The 22186-nt window shown below is 48.7% G+C and overlaps 7 protein-coding genes across 7 annotated transcripts; 2 read left to right on the top strand and 5 right to left on the bottom strand.

Annotated features, from left to right (window-relative positions):
• Positions 1–76: 76 nt before the first annotated feature.
• FSST1_010897 (chloride channel) lies at positions 77–3033 on the bottom strand (the record flags this gene model as incomplete). Its single annotated transcript, XM_083233975.1, has 6 exons — positions 77–1402; positions 1453–1638; positions 1688–1779; positions 1829–1943; positions 1994–2146; positions 2206–3033. 6 exons carry the CDS (start codon positions 3031–3033, stop codon positions 77–79), a joined length of 2700 nt encoding a protein of 899 aa, XP_083080593.1.
• An 824-nt stretch (positions 3034–3857) lies between these two features.
• Positions 3858–5833, top strand: FSST1_010896 (Neurochondrin-domain-containing protein; the record flags this gene model as incomplete). Its single annotated transcript, XM_083233974.1, has 3 exons — positions 3858–4225; positions 4275–4581; positions 4631–5833. 3 exons carry the CDS (start codon positions 3858–3860, stop codon positions 5831–5833), a joined length of 1878 nt encoding a protein of 625 aa, XP_083080592.1.
• Positions 5834–6130: 297 nt separating this feature from the next.
• Positions 6131–9068, bottom strand: FSST1_010895 (uncharacterized protein; the record flags this gene model as incomplete). Its single annotated transcript, XM_083233973.1, has 4 exons — positions 6131–6667; positions 6721–8618; positions 8669–8808; positions 8872–9068. The coding sequence occupies 4 exons, from the start codon at positions 9066–9068 to the stop codon at positions 6131–6133; spliced, it is 2772 nt and encodes a 923-aa protein (XP_083080591.1).
• A 467-nt stretch (positions 9069–9535) lies between these two features.
• Positions 9536–10989, bottom strand: FSST1_010894 (uncharacterized protein; the record flags this gene model as incomplete). Its single annotated transcript, XM_083233972.1, has 4 exons — positions 9536–10044; positions 10095–10549; positions 10605–10738; positions 10858–10989. The coding sequence occupies 4 exons, from the start codon at positions 10987–10989 to the stop codon at positions 9536–9538; spliced, it is 1230 nt and encodes a 409-aa protein (XP_083080590.1).
• A 1093-nt stretch (positions 10990–12082) lies between these two features.
• Positions 12083–14317, bottom strand: FSST1_010893 (dehydrogenase E1 component-domain-containing protein; the record flags this gene model as incomplete). The annotated part of the gene is made up of 5 exons (XM_083233971.1): positions 12083–12319; positions 12371–12719; positions 12771–13133; positions 13184–13788; positions 13850–14317. 5 exons carry the CDS (start codon positions 14315–14317, stop codon positions 12083–12085), a joined length of 2022 nt encoding a protein of 673 aa, XP_083080589.1.
• A 3521-nt stretch (positions 14318–17838) lies between these two features.
• Positions 17839–19328, bottom strand: FSST1_010892 (Mn(2+) transporter ATX2; the record flags this gene model as incomplete). Its single annotated transcript, XM_083233970.1, has 4 exons — positions 17839–18025; positions 18075–19163; positions 19227–19243; positions 19296–19328. 4 exons carry the CDS (start codon positions 19326–19328, stop codon positions 17839–17841), a joined length of 1326 nt encoding a protein of 441 aa, XP_083080588.1.
• Positions 19329–20578: 1250 nt separating this feature from the next.
• FSST1_010891 (uncharacterized protein) lies at positions 20579–21631 on the top strand (the record flags this gene model as incomplete). Its single annotated transcript, XM_083233968.1, has 1 exon — positions 20579–21631. One exon carries the CDS (start codon positions 20579–20581, stop codon positions 21629–21631), a length of 1053 nt encoding a protein of 350 aa, XP_083080587.1.
• Positions 21632–22186: the final 555 nt, after the last annotated feature.

Raw genomic sequence — 22186 nt, 5'->3', positions numbered from 1 at the left:
GTATATATAATTCAAACAGTAGTACTCATGAAACAAACTCTATGTTACAAAACCCAGCATCATGTCATGTCTCTTCTCATAACATCGGCTCCTCACCTTGTATACTATCCCCATCATCAGCGCCGTCACCGCGCAGCAATCCGCTGCTTTCGCCGCCGCCGTTGTCGTCTGGCGTCCTATCTGCTACACCAGTCTCATGGCCAGCACCAGTTGATGCTAGGCCCATGGTGCGACGTGTCTCCTCAGCACCGTTGAGAACATACCAGACGTCCTTCTTTGTTAATAAGCCCTGAAGGACGCCGCGGTCGCTAAACAGGAGATACCGTAAACCAAGTTTCTGGAAGTAAGTTGCGACAAGGTGGAGACTTGTACGTGAGAATTGAGTGAGGGGCGTTTGATCCATCCATGGACGAAGATCAAGAGTAGTGCGAGGGTCGGCCATGGGTTGATGGGAAAAGAAGGTTTCTGTCTCCGGAGGGAGCGAACGAGGTGCCTTCGTAGCAGCCGAGAGGTTGTACGCGAGCTCGCCACGAGAAATATAGCCGAGAAGAATAGCTTCTCTGGGATCTGATATGACTGGAAAGCCACGATACGGGTGCATCTCAAGTATAGTTGTAAGTGAGGAAATGGTATGGCCTGTGGCAGTAAGGACAACGAGGTCCTCAATGCGAGTCATAACTTGTGCAGCAGGAATATCAGGGATAGCATCGTTGTTCTCGCTGTTGTCAAGGAAAGGGTACTCGTTGAAGTGAATCCACGATTCGTAGATACCACGACGCGAAAATGCATCGCCTACCCATTTTGATATCATTACCGCAATCATGATGGGAAGCACATATGTGAGAGCGCCAGTGAGTTCGAACATGATGACCACGATGGAGACCGTCAGACGAGTGACACCAGCAAGAGACGCCGCTGCGCCGACGATAGCGTATGTGCCTGGCGTTACGCAGGGAATGTCAGGCTCGCATGAGCCAAAGAGGAAGAAGCCTGGGTGGTTTGTGACCCAGATCTCCATGATTATACCCACGGCACGACCTGTCAAGGCACCAATAGCCATTGAAGGGAGAATAATGCCGGCAGGAATCTGCAGACCAAACGTTACAGCAGCAAGGAAGAAGCCCAAGACTGATGCAAAGACAAGGAGGACAATAGTTTTGGCCGAAGCGGCTCCTGTTCTACAGAGGCCGATGGGGTCGTCAAGAACTTGTGAGCACTCGGAGAAAAGGTTCGAGACCAGCTCAGTCGTTTGTAGCTTCATGTAGAAGTTGGGGTAGTTTATGAGGGCAGTGAAGAAGGCCACGATAAGAACCTGGATAAACGGACCAGGGATCCATCGGTTTGCCTTTTTCCAGCGAGCGATGCCCATGTTGAGCTTGATGAAGAGACCGCCATGAATACCCTAGAAACGCTGTCAGCTATAGGTCTCTACCGCAGGAGTATTCGACTTACACCTAGAACACCCAGTATGGCATAGGGTAGCAGCTCAAAGCCATGCCATCCAATGCTGTAGTGGACCTGATACAAGACAAGTTTGCCAGATCTGAAGGGATCGAAAGCTTGAAGAACGACAGCAGCAGTCATGGCACAGACAAAGCTCTGCCACATCGTCTTGTCGGGGAAGTAATAAGACAGGGTCTTGGAAGGGTTAGTATCAAATGTCTGAGAGTGTATAAGTGCCACTAACCTCCAAACTGAACAAGACGCCGCCAATGGGTGATCCAAAGGCGACTGAGACACCCGAAGCGGCGGCAGCTGACAGAACCTCACGTTTTCGAGCTACCAACGTCAGCCAAGAGTTGACAACTGCGAGTTGAAGTTTGCTTACCTTCATTGTCATTGATGTTTCGAAACAGTTTCGTGAAGACGTTTGCGCAACAGCAAGCGACGTGAATCAGAGGGCCTTCTTTTCCTAGCCACATGCCTGATGCCACAGCAAGTGACTACGAATGTGTGAGTGGCCAGGCATGTTAATGACGGGGCTTGAACTTACGAGTCCCAGCGATTTGGTTATAAGAGTCCAGATTCCGAGGAACCTTCGAATGACGAAGCCTCCAAGGACGGTCTTGATCTCGGGGATACCACTGTGCTTAGCGTAAATCGCATATTCCTGGACAAGAACAGCAGAAACATAAGCGAACAGCATCTTAAGGTTACCGTTAGTTATGTTCCAAATGGACGGGGTTAGGCTAGGATATATCGTACCGCAAGAGAAACAAAGAACAAATATTCAACAAACCACTTGCCGCCTTTCGAATGCACGCCAACAGCATCACCCCAAGACTTCCAGCCGTCGCACTTAGAACCCTGGTCGTAGCCGTAACAGCAAAAGGCCTTATTAAGGTAGAAATGGCCTCCTTCCGGACCGCTGGAGCAGTATCCCTCCTTCAAGTCTCCAAGCCAATCAGTTGTAACGTTGATTCCCGCAGCGACAGCTCCCACGAGCATTCCTGTCAAGAGCAGGACGATCCAGACTTGGCTAGCATCAATGAGCCGTCGCACAGGACCTATAACGCCGGATGCGCTCGAGTAGAGCATTCGCAACCGCTGGCGCTCCTTTGTGTATTCAAAAATCCAATCAATGGCCGTAAGATCCTCGTACCCGACTCGACGTCCCGGTCCCTCGACGTACCAATCGTGCGGCGCTCCATCCTTAGTAGCTTCGTTAAAGATGACAGGCTCGGCGCGCGGGGAAGTGTTGGAGCCAGGGAAAACAGCAGGCGAAGCCCCTCTCGAGGAAGCATTGGATTGCGAGCCTGTGATTGCGGAGAGAAGTCGAGAGGGCGCAGACCACAATGAGGGGCCTTGTCTTCGCTTGAAGGTCATGGGCGCACTCAAGTTGCTTTGCAGGGGGTCCTCGCCTAGCACATGGTCTCTATCGCGCGCCCTCCCACGACCGCTGTCGTTGCTGGCGTTGTCATCGAGAAAGTCGAGCTCATCACGATCTTCGGAATTGGGCGTTTGCGACGAGGACGAAGCGGACGTAGAAGCGAAGGCGTAAGGGTATGTATCGTTTCGGGACGCTCCAGACATGATTCGGCTCATGACATTGTGCGACAGCGGCGCTCACAACTCGAGGGTTTTGCGACAAATGGAGAGAGACAGGAACAAATAGAGACGAATTTGAAAATAAAAAAGTATGTTGTATGAAACACGAGGATGTTGATGGAGTGAGGCTCAACACAGGCGTGGCAAGGCGCAGCAGCATGCCCATGCAATGGAGGACACGCAGTAACTAGTACCTACTAAGGCTGGTAAGTTTGGTTGGTTTCAGTGGGCTGTTCTATAGCTGTAGTGTAGGCATAACAAGCCTTTATTGCCTAAAGCGTCGAACCTAGGTACCATCTGAACGCATCCATCATGGCGTTTGTTATTTATATCTGAGACAGGGGAACAGTGGAGGAGGGTATTGAAACATAAACAATTGTTTTTCCAGATTGCCATGAGTCTTACTTAATATTGCCTTGCAATATTTTACCTGCAACAGGTACTATTTCCTATTTCCTCCCATAGGTATATCTTAGGAATGATAAATCGATTGGCCAATCTGTAGTCAGTAACTGTTAAATATTTGCCTGGCATAAATCAGCCTTTGCTTTGTTCTATTGATATTGTCGTCGGAGGTTTCTAGAATACGGACCTATGCAATCTAGAAATAGTGGGTCTGTCAAAGTTGCCTACTATTGCAGGTCCATCAACATGAACTCTTCTTAATAGTTACTCCTGACTACCTCGGGTGTATCTCAATATTGAACCAGTCCTTACGTACTATACTCGCAAGGAATCAGATTCATAGCAAACTATAAAAGCAAGCCCGTCCACCTAAGCTATATACCCAAAATAGCATCACAGCAAAGATGGATGAGAATACATCTACTGCAGCTTCTCAACCCGCGGATATCAACAAAATACTGTCTCTCCTAAGAGCAAAGGATGATACCCAAAGATTTGTAGGACTAGCACTCCTCAAATCCGTCCTCGATGGCTCAGAACAACTACGACAAGATGAGCAAACAGTACAGAGCCTGTGGTCCAGTCTTTCACCAAAGTTCCTCGATCGCCTACTGCGAACAGGTTCAAACCCTTCGACCAAGAATTCAAAGGAGATGCTTGACTTGGTTGTATCTGTTTTACATATATTTTCCATTCTTCTCCCCGACCAAGCGACAAGTGATGTCAAGTTCATCAACAGAATCCCTCTCCTCGTCAACGCAGTCCTATATAGGTATGGCGCCCAGTGGAATTCACTATCAAATACTGACCGTGCAAACCAGTTCCGATGACACCACAAAGTTGATACTTCAGCTGCTCCATACTCTTGTCAGCTCGCAACAAGGAGCGCAAGCATTTGTCAAGATAGAAGACTTTAGCTCACTCACTGAAATCGCACCCAACCATGCCCAGGTTCTAGACATACTCTGTTTTGCATGGCTCAACTCTATGACTGGAGTCGAGGATCACACTGCGCTGGCTAAACAAGTTGATGGCACACTTCAAAGTCTAGTTTCGTCGTTCACCGGGACTGATGCAGTGACGCTTCTCGAGTTTCTTGGTTACTTTCTCCGGCACGCCAACTCTATCGTATGTAAACAGTCCTACCAGCAAACACTCTTTCTAACTGATATTTTAGATTCTACCTAGACAGCCCAAATGGCTCAAAACTGTTGTCAATCATATTAGAAAACTTGTCACCAGTAGACCAACGCCAGAAGCTCGTGCAGCCTATACCAACGCAACAGCTTCAATACTTCAAGCCTTCCCAACTGAGGCTCGTAAACTCGTTTTTACAGACGACAGAAAGGAGGAGAAGGCTTTCTCCTATCTACTCATCAATCTTCTCCTCATTGATATACGAGCCTCTGCCCCTAGTCTCCTGGAACAGCTGAATAAGCCCGAGTATCCCAAGGTATCGGCACGACTCACGTCGGCTTTCGATGTCATTTCCATCTTCATCGGATATCTGGTGGAATGCCTTGAAGATGAATCTCTGGAGACCTTCTTCATGACTCCAGAGAATCTTCTTCAGCTCCGTACGGGTGTCACCGAGACAATGTCCCTTACAGCTGAATATCTGCGTGATCGATGGGACGCCTCCGTTGCTGGCGCCATGGGCTTACATCCTGATGCTCGTGCTGGTACCGCGGATACGTCAACTGGAAAGCACCACACACTGGCTTGGGACTCAATGAAGGACAACGCTGATGATGACATGCTCATACTCTCTGCCGTGCGGACTTTGGCACTATGGTTACGAGAGGAAGAGAATGACACCTTGCGAAAAGAAGCGACAGGGTTGATGGATATGTTCATGGATCTATACAAATCCAGCTCACAAGACAAGCTCGACTTTCGATCTGCCGTCCTCGTTGCGCTAGAAGGCTTGACTGCACTGTCACAGGGTTGCGAACTGTTGCTCGCTAATGAAGGCTGGGTAATTCTTACTCGCGATCTCACTTCAATTCTTCAGCATCCTCAAGCCTGCCGGGAACAGGATGCATCGCGAGCTGTTGACATTATTCGCGTTCTACTTCCAATAGTTGAGCAAGAAAACAGTGGCGTGCCTGAAAGCTGGATGGATTTAGTTACCTCAGTGGCTGCATGGGACATCCCTGATTCTGAACTCTCACCCCTTTCCCAGGAAGCTCTGGTTGCAACTTTGCAGCTCTGCTGCGCGATACTTGTCGAAGCTAATCCAGGGATGCGGCAGAGGTATCGACACTCCATTGCTGCTATCCACGGCATCGCAGCTCAGCTTACCAAGCAGGCTGGAAAGGATAATCCCGAGATGGATACTCTGAAAGATGTCCTTGCTACGCTGGCGACGTTGAATTAGTAGTGATAGTAAGAGCAAGTTATATTAGAAACTTGGAATCTTGGGCGGTCACTTTGAAAGAGAAAATGAGTATATAAGCACTTGATACTTTGAGTGAAAACAAGCGCCAGTTCTGGTCTGTTCAGCTTATCGAGTGCCCAAGTTCTTCGATTGTTGTATGCCGTCATTTGCACATGGTAAAGTCATGAAGGCTAAAAATATCATTACGTTTTATTTGAAAGCGTGCACTGCCGTGCTTCTGAAGTCCCTCATAATACCTAATGTGACCACCAGACGCCATTGCAGTAAACGTCAAATCTAATACTCAAAATCATCATCAACCGAGGGTCCCTTGTTCTTCGTTACACTCTCCTGCTTGCGGTACATTTCAGCAACCTGTCGGCTTGTTGTGGCAGCATCAGCCTTCTTGTCGTCTCGCAAGCGGATGAAACGCGGGAATCGAAGACTGATACCCTTGTTGCCAGACGGGTCAACGCCTTCTTGAGCACCAGCCTTGTAGCGCGGGCTCAGGGTCAAGTCTGCTGTCTTGACCTCCCAGACATATTTAGGCTCGAACCAAACATCAGGCTGATGCTGGCCACCGGAAGAATGTGAGTAGAAGGGTTTGGGCCTGTCGATAGTGATCTCAGAGAGCTGCTTGTGCAAATCTTCCAAGACCTGCTCCGAGAACCCTGTTCCAATATTACAGACAGTTTCGTATTTTTCCGTGTTGGGGTTGTAGCATGCCAAAAGGAATGCACCATAGACCGAGGTACGTTTTCCCTTGCCATAGTAGGCGCCCAGAACGACGAGATCCAGCGAGTCACCAACACCTAAGAGATAATCCTTTTTGATCTATAAAAGTGATTAGCCATTCTGTTCTCGACATATATCAATAGTCATCTTACCTTGAGCCAGTTCCGACTTCTCTTGCTGGGCTCATATCCACTCTCAGTTCCATCCAACATCTTCACCATAAGACCTTCACATGATGCCTTCATACTCTCGTCAAGGAAAACTTGGATCTCTTCCAGCTCCTGGCCATCCATGTGGGTAGCAAAGGCAAACTCACCCTCCACTGGATTGAAAGCGGTTTGCAGAAGCTCACGTCGCTCACGAAGGGCTTTCTCGACAACGGCTTCGCCGTTGAGGTACAACAAATCAAATGCAAATACGCAAACCTTGACTTTGACATCTTCAACCTTGACATCCTTCTTCTTGCGTGTCATGAGCTGCTGGAAGGGCAATACCTTCTTTTCGTCAACATCCCAAGCCACAGTCTCACAATCCAGGACGAAGCTCTTGGTGTCAGGCTTGACCCAAGTGTGCAGCTTGGCCAGGATATCAGGATACTTTCTGGAGAGATCTTCGGAATTTCTGGAGAATATACTAGCAACACCAGCTCCCACCTCCTTGGCTGCACCTTGACTCGCTTCGTTCAGTTCCTGAGGTGCATCCTTGGCCACATAGTGAATTTGTGCTCTTTCGCCGTCATACTTGTACTCGCAGGTAAACTTCTGCCCCTCGAACCGATCAAGAACTTCAGTGATGGCCTTGGTCGGCTTGGCCAACATAGGCTTCAATGGCACGCCGGGTCGAAGCTTACAGTTATCTCGCAGCTTCATAATACCATGTTCGAGCATGGCAGGGATGATAACATCGTAACTGGGAAGCTCGCTGTAAACTGTCTTGAGAATCGACTCGCCATTCTCTAGATCAGTGGTACTAGGGGCCTTGTTCTTGGCGTCTGCTTCATGAGCAACAATAGCTTGGGCAAGAGAAACCAGGACAGTCCTCTCAGCGAGACCAAGTCTCAGCTTTCCTTCCAAGAATCGAATAATGAACTTGGCCTCACTTGGTCCGCCCTTGTCTTTAGTAATATCAACTTTGCCGGCAGAGTTGGCGTCAGCTGCAGCAAGAAGCTTCTTTATACCATCAACCTTACGACCCTGAGCGCCGTTTCCGGTAACGGTAGCAATGTTCATCAGGCCTTGGTGGACGCCCTTGACAGTTAAAGGTTTGGGTTTGAACATAGTCCGCTGCGTTGATCGACTCTTTACAGCTACCAATCCAAGGTCACCGATTTCCTTTTGGTCAGCCTTGATCACCTGGAGACTTCTTCCGGTAGTTTCACCGATAGCTTTCATGATCAAGGATTCGCCAATTCCCAGCTCGATACCAGCATAATCAGGGGCCAGCTTGTTGATCATCAGCAGGACAGTGGGCAGAAGCTCATCAGGTGTCAGTCGCATGACTTGACGAAGAAAGAGGGAGCAGTGCTCCATGATGATCAGACGCTTGGTTGTCATCTCAACAAGAGAGAATGTTGTACATAGAGCAGCATATGGAACAGGTGTACCAGGCTGCCAGTCGGGGTAAGGGTCCTTAGCTTTTGACTTGAATTTTGTCTGAACCTTCTCACGAGCTTTGGCAGCGACCTCGGGCTTCTCGTCGACATCCGCCTCGTCTTCCGCTTCCGAAGCAGATGCAGTTGAGGTTTCCTCTGGGGCAGGCTCAGATGTTTCCTCGGGGGTGGGCTCCTTGGCAGCCTTTGCTCTAGGCTTAGCCTTTGACTTTTTTGGTGACTTCGGTGGTGGGCTCGATGACTTGGATTTCTTAGGGGAGACGACTTCCTCTTTCTTAACAGGCTCTTCAGTCATCTCATCATCTTCATCCTCTTCGACTCGCTTCCGACTTCGTCGTGCTCGCTTAGTGACAGGTCCATCGCTATCGTCATCGACTTCCTCTTTCTTAATTTGGGTCGGTTCGGGTTCTGCTTTCTTTGAACGAGCTCGCTTCTTTGTTTCTAATCCCAGTATTAGAATACAGTTAATAATTTTCGAAACGTTTAGTCACCTTGATCTGAGCCTGGGCTCGACTGAAGCTTTACATCAGCCTCCTCCTCATCCTCCTGTTTCTTTTCTTCCTTCTTTGGCTTGGTGCTGAAGGAGAGCTTTGTTTGCTGGGTTGGTGCATTCTTTGCTCCAAAGAATTTGCTATACAATTGGCCACGGTCAGTAATGGAGTCTGACAGAGTTGAGGTCATCCCCCACACGCACCCAAGTGTACTCTGGCCGGATTTAACATACCCGAGTGTTGCTTGTTTGGGCGCCATGATACACAGATTCCGTGATGTTTTCAAAGGTAACAAACACAGGTAGCAACAGTTTACAGGTTTGAGTATCAATTTTGAGTTGTTCTGGCGGAGTAGAAGGGCAATTGTAAGCCCACGAGTTGAGCTGATACCAGGTACCATGACGCGCCGGCTAGGCAACCTATCGCGTTAATTAATACCTGCCATTCGCGACGATGGGTACAACCTAAACGCGCGAGATGCCTGCACCACGTGACTCGGTTGCCTAGGACGGGCAGGACGTGCACTCGGTCATCTCCAAATTAGGTTAAGCTTCCATCAAATTTATTTAGCGCAGTTGGGGGTTCTTGGAGGGGCGCCTGCAAGCTCTTGTGTCCTTACTCGGTCAAGATAGGCCGAGCTGCCTTGACAATTTCATGATGTTGAAATCTCATGAGGAAAAACGTTGAAATGAGCCGGTCAAGACAAAAGACATCCATAAGTTACACATAAAAAAGCAATCCTGGGTCCTCGCCCTTCTCCATTTTCGGACCATGCCAGGCCTCTTTCTAGATAGATCATGGATGTATATTACAACAAGCAACAAGTGCTAGAATCATTATGGTGATACGATTTCGCTCTCAACCCCTCTACTGGAAGTAGTGGTTCTCCTCAGGAATACGTCCACGGATGTACTCGGGCTCGGATCCACGGACGTAGATGTCCTCGAACAGAATCTCGGGCTTGGCCTCAGGCGCAGCCATGGCCTCAGCAGCGGCAACCTCCTCGTTGACGTGGGCGCGGGCCTCCTTGTCAATCTTCTTGAGCTCCTCCTCAGTTGTGATCTCCCAGTCCAGGATCTTCTGCTTGAGTCCGGCAATAGGGTCGTTGGTGGAGCGCATGCGCTGAATCTCCTCACGGGTTCGGTAGGTGGTACCGGGGTCAGACATGGAGTGACCACCGTATCGGTAGGTGACGTACTCGAGGACGAGGGGACCCTTGTCGGCAGCGGTGTACTCCTTACCGTACTTGACGGCAGCCTTGACGGCGAGGACATCCATACCGTTTACCTTGAGACCGGGAATGTACTGACCACGCTTGTAGTAGTCGGTCAAGGCAGAAGAACGAGCAGCAGCAGTACCCATACCGTATTTGTTGTCTGCATGATTGTTAATGGTTTGTCTCGATAAGCAGGGGCAATTGACTTACTCTCGCAACCAAAGAGAGCGGGAAGGTTCCAGAGCTTGGCCATGTTGAAAGCCTCAAAGACCTGACCCTGGTTGCTAGCACCATCCCCGTAGAGAATAATGGAAGCGTTCTTGTTGTTGTTGTACTTGTGAGCAAAGGCAAGACCAGCACCGACGGGGACCTGAGCACCGACGATACCGTTACCGCCGTAGAAGCCCTTGGCGAACATGTGCATGGAACCACCCTTGCCGTATGAGATACCCTCACGTCGGCCGAGCAGCTCACCGATGATGGATCGGACAGAGGCGCCACGGAGAAGAGCGTAACCGTGGCATCGGTAGGCGGTGATGATGTCGTCCTCCTTAGTGATGGCATGCTCAATACCAACGGCAACAGCCTCCTGTCCGGTAGACAGATGGCAGAAACCACGAATCTTCTTCTCCTTGTACAGACGATCGGCCGCCATCTCCATCTGACTGCGGGATTATTAGCAAATTGGGTAATTTGGTCCCAAGAATTGGTGTTGCATACCGGGTGACAACCATCTCGCGGTACATATCCTTCAACTCCTTCTTAGTCACCTCCAGGGTGTAAGGAGGGGGGTCCAGCTCGTAAGTCTCGAAGCTCTCATCGCTGAGGTTGACGGAGAAAGGCTCGTCATCGGACTATTCGATCCCGAGTATTAGCAAAGAGTCGAAGGCGCATTGGGGAGAGTCGAGGTGGCGGGCGAGGGCATTCCGAAGAACCCTGGTGGGACGGAAAGTTGCGCTTTTTCACTACTCACCTTGGGGACTGAGTGGCTCAGGGACGCAGAGGCAGCGTCGGTGGTGACGGAGCGAACGGCGGTATAAGCGGGAGCGGCGAGCTTGGTGCGCATAGGCACAGCCCTGGGGAGTCGGAGAGCTCGAGACAACATCGTGGTTATGGAATTGCCGCTGGATCAATTGAGGGATCAGGACGTTGTCGAGTTGATAACTGCGACTTGGCTGGATGGAGCTCAGAAAAAGTCGCTGTTGAGCGGCTGGAGCGTTGAGCTTGGCCTCCAATTGTTGGTAGGCCTAAGCCAGGATAGGCTTAGAGGGCACGTGATGTATACATGCCTCTGTTTGCTCTGAACGGTTATAGGAGATCGATTTATATGTCTTTTCGTTTAAAACAACTCATACATGATCTCTATATCCTACACTACCTTTTGGGCGTCTTTTCGTCATAACAATTGACCACCTTGCCACCATTCTACAGCATACAAGACCCTTCAACTACCGCATCTTTTCGTCGGTGTAATTCTCGCCGATGTGGGGCTCGATCCCTTCTACCTCCGAGCCACGACAATGGATTTTATTACTTGACGTCCCTTGAACTATTATTAGTCAGTCAGTTCTGCTTGTTGGCCGCCCCAATTAACCTCAACGATTTCATTCTCGATATCAAAGAACCCAGATAAGCAGTTTCGGATGAAACACGAATTGTTAACGTCACACATATTCCAACATACATATTCATAACAACGCACATCATCTGTGAAGAAATACCGAGTCTTATTGGTGGCCACGCGGTTTCAATAACGTCTAATCCTTCTATATGTAGCGTCGTTGATCTGGTATTATAACTGAAATAGCAATATCAAGAACCAGAATGCCATCCGCTTCTGATAAAACCAGGCCGCCCTCACAAGTCAAAATGCAACTCCGTGTTCCGTTCCTATAGCTCCAGTTTCCCATAATTCCTGTTCATATGGTCATGGTCCGTGACAATGTCCGCCCATGACTGATAATGTTTTATGACCCTGTGGTAATGCAGCAACGCCGATAACATGCTTCCAAAATACCCTTATCGCCTCTACCGCAATTCAATAGAAATCAAACCACTGTGTAATGCGGATGACCGGATCCGTCTTGGATAAAGTGTTAAATCCATGTACTGTAAGCGCTAGAAATGTTGGCGCACTCATAGTTAATAATAAGTTGGTCGCCATGGGAGAATTCATTCAAGATTCGAGTAGGCCCAGACTAGTCGTCGTGGAAAAACGTAACACCCTGCAGAGGGGCCGTTGATGGGCCAGCGTCATGCATATCAACATCTTGGGCTGAAGCGTCTCGACTGGGACCGGCCAGCGTTGGTTGCGATGAGCGATAGTCGATAGCCATAGCACTCAACGGGCGAGTAGGGTCGTCTTCCAACACCCGCTGTTGAAGCGAGAGGGGGCGGTCGTAAAGCACCTCTTCGGGTGGTGAGAACGACCATACCTAACAAAGTCAGCGATGTACTTGGTGGGCGTTGATCCAGCTGTTACTTACCTCCATTACCGTACGCCCTTGTCTCAAAGCCAGAGCAACACACTTCTCATCCTCAAAAGCAACCCGCCAGACAGCTTCACCTTGAGCGATGAGTTCTCGAACGGGATGTCCAGTCTTGAGATCCCATATCTTAACTCGACCATCACTGCCACCACTCACGACTCGAGTATCATCAAACTGCAGACTAGTGACGCTATTATCATGGGCTGCAAGACGGTGAATCGGGCACATCTTCTCCAGTGACCAGACTCTGACTGATCCATCAGATCCACCTGTAACTAATGTATCCCCTCGCATCTGAAGCTGTCCAACAAGGGATGTGTGACCTTGAAGAATAGCCAAGCACTCACTGTATGAATGTTAGCAAGCGGTATCAGTGTCTTTCAAAACATATACATACCCAGATGTCGGGTCCCAGATCCTGACGTTTGTGTCCAGACTGCCTGTAACGACTCGCTTGCCGTCAAAGGCAATTGCATAGATCTGGCTGAAATGACCCTGCAAAGTTTGAAGACAGCGGCCTTCAGAAATGCTCCATACCCGTGCAAATGTATCGTAGCTACCGGATACAACAATGTCGCCCTTGATCTCAAGACACCGAACACTAGACTGGTGTCCGACAAGAACGTTTTTGCAGAGACCAGTTCGAATGTCCCAGATCCGCAGAGTGGTGTCTCGCGATCCTGAAATCGCGGTGTTCGCATCCGCCATTTTCAAACATCTGACAGTCGACGTGTGGCCTCTCAAGGTATGTAAACAGGCACTATAATTCGTCAGCAAGCAATTAAGAAAATACCACAGCTTTGCGCTTACCCAGTCTTCAGGTTCCAGACTCGCACGTCACGATCACAGCCTCCACTGACCAGGGTATCATCCCAGGGGACCATAGCCCAGACACCCATAACATGGCCTTGCAGGGTGCGTTGTGAATCTCCCTCAGTGTCAAATACGTGAATCTTTGCGTTATCAAGCGCCACAATGATATACTTAGGCGTCAAATGTAAACTCGTAACAACACCACCTTCTTGGGTAATGTTCCGTGTTGTGCTGGTACCGCCAGACCTCCAAGCAGCCTCTACCAAATATCGTTGTTTGAAATGAGACTTATAGGTCCTTAGCCTGGGTCTGCCAGACGCATTCTGCCCATCAAAGGATCGTGTACCCGAGGCATAGGAGTGAGGGCGCATGCCGGGTAGGGTATTACTGGCGATATCGACATCAAGTCCATGAAGGGGCTGGGCAGAAGGTCTCGAAGAGAAATGAGGAGCATGCGTGTAAACCTCTGACAGTCGGCGTCCGTAGTCGTGTTTAACACAAAGATTCTTCCATGTCATATCGTCGCTCAGAAGATCTCGCCATCGCTTTGAAACCTGTGAGGCTCGTGCTAAAACCTTCGGGTCGTCAATGAAAGACAATATCTACATATCAAATGTCAGCAAACAACTTCACATCGATCACAGACACCAAAGGGACTCATACCCGAAGACATAATTCGTCGGGAAGACTTGTGAATGGATCTTTTTTTAATAACGGGCTGACAAATTGATGAACGAAACTCAATTGTTGGCTCGTACAAAGATTTAGTAAATCTGCCAATACCCGAGTTCGCTGAGGCCCGGAACAATTCTTGAAATGTTGGCGGACTTTAGCGAGAAAGAAGTCCTCATCGTCGGCAGCATCACTCCAATCTGGTTGGAAATGCGATGGACCTGGCGATGCAGCTGGCGTGGGAGGCGGTGGGGGCGAGCCGGTAAGTTGTTGGTCGAAGTCTGCGGCGGGCGTCGACATGCTGGGAGTCGGAGGTCCGCGCAAATGACGCTGCTGTTCAGGCAGCTTTTCCAAACGGTGGTTAACCATGGGGTTGGTGGTCGTGCTAAGAGTCAAGTCGTCGCTAAGGGCGCTTCCGCGCCTTTCTGAAAAACTCATGGATCTTTGGTAACCGGCCATGACCCGATCAGTCTCCGTAAACAGAAAGGAACTGAAGTTGATTAACGACTCTGTAGCAGTTCAGAGCTTTAATTTAGGGCGCGATGAAGGCAGATTGGGTGGGTGAGGGCCGATAGTCGATATCGAAGATGCGTCGAAGATGGATCGCGAGTGGGGGAAACGGAGAGCGAGCCGATGCGAGGCCTCTGCCAGCAAATCGTGGAGGATGTCAGCACATATAGAATTGAACAGATCGCTAACAATGGTGCTGGAACATTATTCAAATGATCGCGCTGGCATCAAGTTTAAAGGAGATACAGATATTGAAAAGAAAAAGGGTGTAGGAAGTAGAAATCAACGGTGAATGGCGGCGATAGTGACTAAGTCAGAGAGGGATTGTGGAGAGTCGACTCGACAGGCAGGAGATGGTGCGGTACAGTACAGTGCGGTACATGCCATCCAGGGACGAAGACTTGGACGGGGACGGGGACGGGGACGGGGACGGGAATGCCTCTCTGGTTGTGTTCTAGGATCGCAATCTTGGCTTGAAGAAGAGACGTAGGACTGGCTAAAGACCTAGACGCGTGGGTCTTGTCGGTTGCAGGCCAAGGACAATGGCGGGATCGAGGAGGCGCTAAACGGAATTCGTGACAGTTCAGGTCCCTCTTTTTAGGAACCGTCCGCATCCCGTCAGTGGCACAAGGCAAGGAAAGGATAGGGAAGGGAACCGCTGACTGCTTTGCTTCCTTTTTACAAGTCTCAAAAGGGTTATGCCGGATGTCGCCGTGACCGGCGTATGGATGCCTCCTGAGCTGACAAAGAGAGTAGGTGGGTGGATGGATGGATGGATATGGTGTTGAACGAATCCTAAAGGTACGAACGGATAGAGTACAATGGAGAGTGAGATTGTCTTACCAGTGCAAATAGATAATAGGCTTGTCCGTCCGTCTTTGAGGCGCCGGAGTGGTGGTGGTGGAGAGGTAAATCAAAACCCGATCAGATGTAGAAGTGGGAGCGACACAAAGAGAAAGAGGGCTGAACAGGGCACATAAAGGGAGTGATCAAGTAAAAGAAAGAAATAGACAACCCAAAAAAACGGTCCGTAAATGGAAACGGATCCTTGAATTCGAATTGCGTTCCTTTTGTTTGGGGAGGTTGAAGGATTTGACAGTGATGAATTTGAGAGTAGTCGGTATTTGCTTTGGTTCAGATATCACGTTTTGGGCGACAACAAGTGCTAATTAAGCAGGAAGGAACCTATAAGACCACCGCGCACTACTACCGGGCTACTTGCCATCTTCTTTCCATGGCAGTGATTCATTAATACAAAGACGTTTCGTTTGCATTCCTTACCTGATCTCATTTCCCCTTTAATGTACTTTGATCTTGCATCCGCAACCGAATTGACTTCACAGCATGAGATTCCAAACTTCTGGAACGAGTGTTTCATTTCAACAAACGGTGAAACGGGGCCAAGTCTATCTGAGTGTTTGCCATTTGCATCTCTCCAGGAGGTTACAGCCTACCTGCTTTATATCGAACTATATTCATCAGATTACAGTGCTGCCAGCTTTCTGTTGGTTCCTGCGTAGTGAAGGCCGTGCACAGTTATCAGGTATTGCAGCTGCTGTTGGCTCCTTTTCAACAAATTGTGATTCATCCCATGTCGAATGTTTCAGTCATTGACTATTTATAACTTGGTCGTTACGTCGTTCTGCGGCTCAAGGTGGTTGATTCAATGCGCAGGATTGATAACATGTGAGAAGATTATCACGGAAACAAAAATCTGCTTAGGGATGGACAGATGGGGTGTCTCCGCAGTTGAGATGAACTACAGCACTCACTGCAACTGCAAGCAAACATGCTGCAAGACATCGCGTCCCTTCCCCTATCCAGTCTAGCCATGTGATGGGATGTGACACTTTAAGCGGTTGACGACAAGACAGGATTGGATGCTATTTGCATCCAGTGTGTTGACGAACCCCTCTTTACAATCTTTGGGCGATCAGGTGCAATATGTCGGAGCATTAATACGAGGTCCTATGTTACCTTGATCCTATCATGACTGTTGTAAAAGTAATTATATGTTCAATATTTGGGGTTTGTTAATAGGTATTAGATGCACAGATGCCATGTCGGTGAATGATGTAGGAGGAGTTGCATACTACCCATAGAGGTCTAGCATGGATCAAGATTTGCCAGAAGCGTCGCCCAAGCCACGAAGCTGTGATGTCAAACAGCATCTGACGTTGCGCCCCTTGATTCAAGGAGAAAAAAGAAGACGTCGGAATCTTCACCAGAAGCGCCAATGGCGTCAACAGCCAACTTTGTCACTCCTTTGTGAACCGCCCTGGCTATTTAACTTTTATAACACCAAGCTAGCGACGCACCATGCCTTGGAAAAAGGGAGTGCTACTATTAGTAGAAGTCAATCAATGTACAGTACAAAATCCTCACAAAGATGTACATCGACGAAAAAAAGGACCCTTGCCATGCCTGAAGCTAGGCCCCTTGCTAACTAGGTCGTAGTCTAGACATTGCATATTTTTCGCAAAGGCTACCAGTCTTGCTATGTAAGCGGACTTGGCCGAACGCCTTTCTTGGCTCCTTCGTCTCTATTCTTTATCGCTTGATTCAACGTCTTTATACCTTGGGAGTAAGGTCAACTTCACAAGGCAAACAGCTATTTTATAATTGATTTATATTGCTGATATTACTCTTTTCCCTCTATCATTCATCCAATCAACAATAAAGGTCAAACCAAAGGATCGGATCGGCCAATCTGCAATCGCGGAGAATAAAACCCACCCTCTCCACACCAAGGACAGGACCCTCTCACTCCCCTGGTCATTTGTGATTTAATCTTGGAACACTTTGCGAATCATCCAATAATTGTCAGGCCATTTTATTTATTCTGTAACTATTCTAATCTAGTTACAGTCTGGGCAGTTGTTGATGTTAGTCTAACTCCGTACCATGAAACATGAACAGTTTGAACATGGATGCACAAACATAATCCAAGCTCTAAGTAAGTTCATAGATCTTTGAATCAGACGAGATCGAAATGCGAGGAAAGAGACTCTGCTTGACCGAATACCTGGTGGCTGTGATCCTCAGTTTCTCACGGTGGCATCAGACTTTGTCATGGGTATGTGTAAGAGCTCAGTTGGATTTCTGTTGTACGAGTACTTGAGCCTCCTGTTGAGAAGCAACCATACGTTCAAGCCTCCAAATACACCTCGAATCCATCCATATTTGTACAGCTCTTATAACAAAATGTATCCAGATACTCATGCCACCCATATAAGTCCCATCCGCTGACATTGTTCTTGTTAACTCGAGAGTCGCTCGTATGTCTATTTTAATCAATTCATTCCCACGATAGTTTAAAAGAGCTCGCCGGCCCTGAACAAAAAAAGAAACAGAAGCTTTGAAAAGCGCCGAATCGATCCATAACTTGTGGAATTATATTTCACCACCCATCATCCAAGTTCCCAATGAACGCAGCACGAGACAAGACGGTTCAGAAACCTGGGAATGTCTTAATGGTGATGGCCAAACTGAGTAAGAAGCGGCACCAGCATGCCGCCCACAGTGGCCAAGGTATCACGCATCTGCGGGCCCTTAGGCTTCCTCTGAGTAGTGGCACTGCCATCCGCATAGCCGTTAAGGCCATGGTCGTGTTGGTGACCACCACTGTCTTCTTGCATAGCATGCATAGCGACATATCTACATCAACGTTAGCGAAGCCCATCCTATATCGCAATGTCAAACTCACAAGAACGTGCCACCTGAAAAGAGAAGCAGCATGCCCGTCCACCAATGATCACTCTCAACCTTACCACCACCCAGCAGTGTGATAAGTGACCATGTTGTTATCGCCCCAACGGGAGCAGCCAGACTAAAAACAATAAGATGTCCTCGAGCGGCTCGTTTTGATAGGCCCTGCTTGAGGAGAAGGGAGGTAAGGCCAAAAGCGGCAGGAGCTTTGTGAATCATGATGGCTGCAAAGATGATGAAGCCAAGCTTCATGTCTGTAGTCGTCGAGGAAGCTCCCATTGCGATTCCGTCGGCTGCGGCATGGATGACCAAGCCGGTAGTCGTTGCCAAACTTCGCGCTCGTCGTGGACTAGGTGTCAAGGACCCCAAAAACCCATCCGCTTCCTCGTCAACTGAGGCGGAATCGCCGTTGAGGTTGTCGAGGCTGATATGGCGTGTCTGTGGCGCAGAATGGAGACTCTCAGTTGCATGGCGAGGTAGTCGATCAATCAGAAACATCAGTAGGAATCCTAGAATCAAGGAGAATCCGATCTCAAATGTAGGAACCGCATGCGCGTGCTCGCCTTCATGTTCGTGATCGTGTTCCGCTTCATGATCTTCGTCGTGACCATGTCCATCTTCTTTTTCGGTCTCTGTCTTTTCGGTTCCTTTGTTTTCAGAAGTGCTGTCCTCTGTGACGTCTGCGGCTGTTGGTATAGCTGGAACATCGGCTGCGGCTTCGACAGCAGGATGAACATCTGCACGTTCGACTCGGGTATTTCCTGTCGCTGACTGCTTGACCCGACGAATGGTCGCTTCAATATCCAATTCCTCGTCGCGTTTCTGAATCGGACCTGTGCTAATCGTAGCAATTGATTCGGGAAGGCCGCGTGCGAGAATAGGGTGGTTCCAGGGGCTTCGGCGCACCAAGCTTCTGACTCGATGCATGTGAGCAGCCTCTGCGGGTGAAGTCGCAGCTTCGATTCCTTCAGGAATAATAACTATAAGTGAGGTGCCAACTAATATTCCTACGCCAACACTCGATAATAGTCGGAGTTGAGATTGAGAAAGTGACATGGATAATGGTAGCGCTCCGGCAAGGAACGAGCTATTCGACAAGTCAGCGGCCGATGAATGGGTTACATGATTCGGATATCATGATCGCACGTACGCCAGAGCCATAACTAGCTATGCACAATGTCAGTATTGGTGATATAATCGGTATACGAGTACGACTTACGCATAAGCCTAAAAGGAGAAGTATCCCACCCATTGTAAGTGTGATGTCGATCGAGGATCAAATGGGTGTGCGCAAAAGATCAAGGTTGGTGCGAGAAGAGAAAGGAAAGAGATGACAGTGCCGACAGCTATCTACGCATGATGCGACTACCAGCGAGTCCCTCGGAGCGTATTCCTGTACGCGCTTATCAAGGGAAGAGGATGCGATATCGACGGCAAAGGATGATGCAAGGGCGGTAATGTAGAGGTTGGGCGTTGAGAAACAAATTTATCTGGCCTCGGTCGTCAGACATCCATTGGAGGGATGTATTGGACTGAATTGATAGTCTCAGTGCTGGACTAACTGTCGATTGGTTACTGCGGGGCATTAGACCCTTAAAATCTCCCCTAAGACCAGCTCGTGGAGATGACCTATTGATTCAGGGGGAAAGGATGTCCATGAGGAACAGTTATTGTTATTGATATAGCAGAGTTATAAGTCCTCAATGCCGTTCTTTTCAGGCTCTGAAGTGTAATTCTAAACTTTATTCAACCTATTTCTTAAATTCGAATGCCCTTATTGATGCTGTGTATATTCCTAAGAGCTGTGGCTACAACGGCTGGGATTCAAACTTTGATAATGCCCTATCATGGCTGGTACATTGAAACATAATTCCAGGTGACGGCGATGAGTACTTTCAACCTCTCATGTAACAGTGCCTAGTATTGAGACTGAACCCTGTTCAATCACCGACCTTGCAATTTCGTTTGTTCCTATTGCGATCTTGCTCGGTAAGTGATCTTGACCGATGGACCTACCCTGGATCTGTTAACCTAGATCTTGGAGTTGTCTACCACAGCTTTCAGATGCAATGCGAAGTAAGTAGTATTTAGGCTTAATACACCTTCCTAAGCAAGCTTCGAATATACCTTTACAGTGCTTTTAATCACACACAATTATTATTTTCAGCCAGTTGCTGTTCAAGTCTTCCATGACTAGGTACCTACCTATCCGCGGATGGGTGGTGTTTTCAACAAAGAGGTTGATTTGTCCCACTAGGTAAAAAATCAATAATACTTAGTAGTAGTTAACCTCTTAACTGGATTTAAATTAAGATAAACGCATTTGCTGTAGTTGTAACACAGCCACTGTTCTTCTTGAACCATCAACCATACATGGTATATGGTATAAATGCACGGGTTCACCTAAACCGACCCACTATCGAAACTTCAACTTACATCCTCCGGTTCCCAACTTGCAAGCGAAGCAGGCTCGATGCCGCCGAATCGCACTGCCGTCACATGATGGGGGAAGCCGAGCAATCCCCTCGAAGACGTCACATTCTCTCCTCCATCAACCCCGAGCAACATCGAAGCAGCAGAAGGAGGAGCCGATCGCCAAAGTCTCCATCTCCAGTTCACGTCAAACGAGAATCGTCGCTCGATGTACCACTAGAAAAAGAGAGTGACAACGCCCGGCGCAACGATGGCGAAGGAGATACTACAGCTCCAAGACGCTCACGTCTTCGGCTGAAGGACCATCACAGATCTCGCCGCAGCTCTCGCGACCGGCGTCGATACCGCGAGCGGGATAGCGAAGATGATGATACTCACAGACGATCGCATCGCCGTCATCACCGACGCCATCGCCGACATCGCTCACCGACACCACCGAACCCTCATGAACCAGAACCATTAGACCCGGAAGCGGCATTTCGAGAATCTCTGTTCGATGCCATGGCCGATGATGAGGGTGCTGCATACTGGGAGGGCGTCTATGGCCAACCCGTTCACGTTTATACTCAAGAGCGCGTGGGACCTACAGGACACCTGGAACAGATGACAGACGACGAGTACGCTGCTTACGTACGGGAGAAGATGTGGGAAAAGACACATGCCGGTTTACTCGAGGAGCGTGCTCGTCGAGAAGAAGCAAAGAAGCACAAAGCCAAAGAGGACCGCCGCGCGCGGAAACTACAAGAGGACATGGATCGCAGCATACGCCGTGGTGAGGAGCGCAGAGAGCGCCGGCGTTGGGAACATCAGTGGGAAGACTACACAACTGCCTGGACGGAGTGGAACGGCACACCTGCAACAATAGCTTGGCCGGTAGAAGGCAATCGCATGGAAGATGTTGAAGAGGTGACCGTGCGCAAATTCTTTGTCAATGGGCTGAATCTACAAGAGATTGGAGAGAAGGCCTTCGTGGCCAAGCTCAGAGAAGAGCGTGTGCGATGGCATCCGGACAAGATCCAGCAAAAGCTGGGAGGAGCGGTGGATGACGATACAATGAAAGGTGTAACTGCCGTCTTCCAGATCATTGATAAGCTCTGGACGGATAGTCGACCAAAAACGTGATCGTAATACTATTCAATTACATCCGACATGCAACAAACATGACAAATTAGAGAGACAGAGAGACCAATAATGAAGTTGGTACGTTACGGCATTCTGAATATTATTTGCTTAGGAAGTGTAGTTATTGATATTGAATACCGTTTTAGAACTTTTTTAGAAGTAGGCTGTGCTACGAGGAGACTCTTTCAGGATCCGTGACAACTCAGCCTCGATAGTACTGATATTGGACGAGCAAAGCCAATACAGCAATCGATTAAAGGGTAGCTCTATATTGTGCCCTTCTTGATGCAGTTATTGAAAAAGTTGCCCTCAGACTCATCAGTCTTGCCTAGAATTTCGGTCAAAGTCGAGCACGACCATACCCAAATCCAGATATAACAGTTGAATTGTAACTTGAAGTTCCGGAGCTGTTATGTCTCACTATTACGATAGTGAGTTGTTAATGTGAACAATTGGCCACTCTATTCTCAAAGGGTACTCAAGATGAACCTCTTCTTGAGGGCCCCTAGTCTGGCCGAATGATCAACCAACATCGCAGCTCACACCTCACGTATA

This window comes from Fusarium sambucinum, chromosome III (genome assembly GCF_050947815.1).
Source record: "Fusarium sambucinum isolate potato_lamoka chromosome III, whole genome shotgun sequence".
Lineage (NCBI taxonomy): Eukaryota > Fungi > Ascomycota > Sordariomycetes > Hypocreales > Nectriaceae > Fusarium > Fusarium sambucinum.
This window is presented reverse-complemented; position numbering and strand designations above follow the sequence as displayed.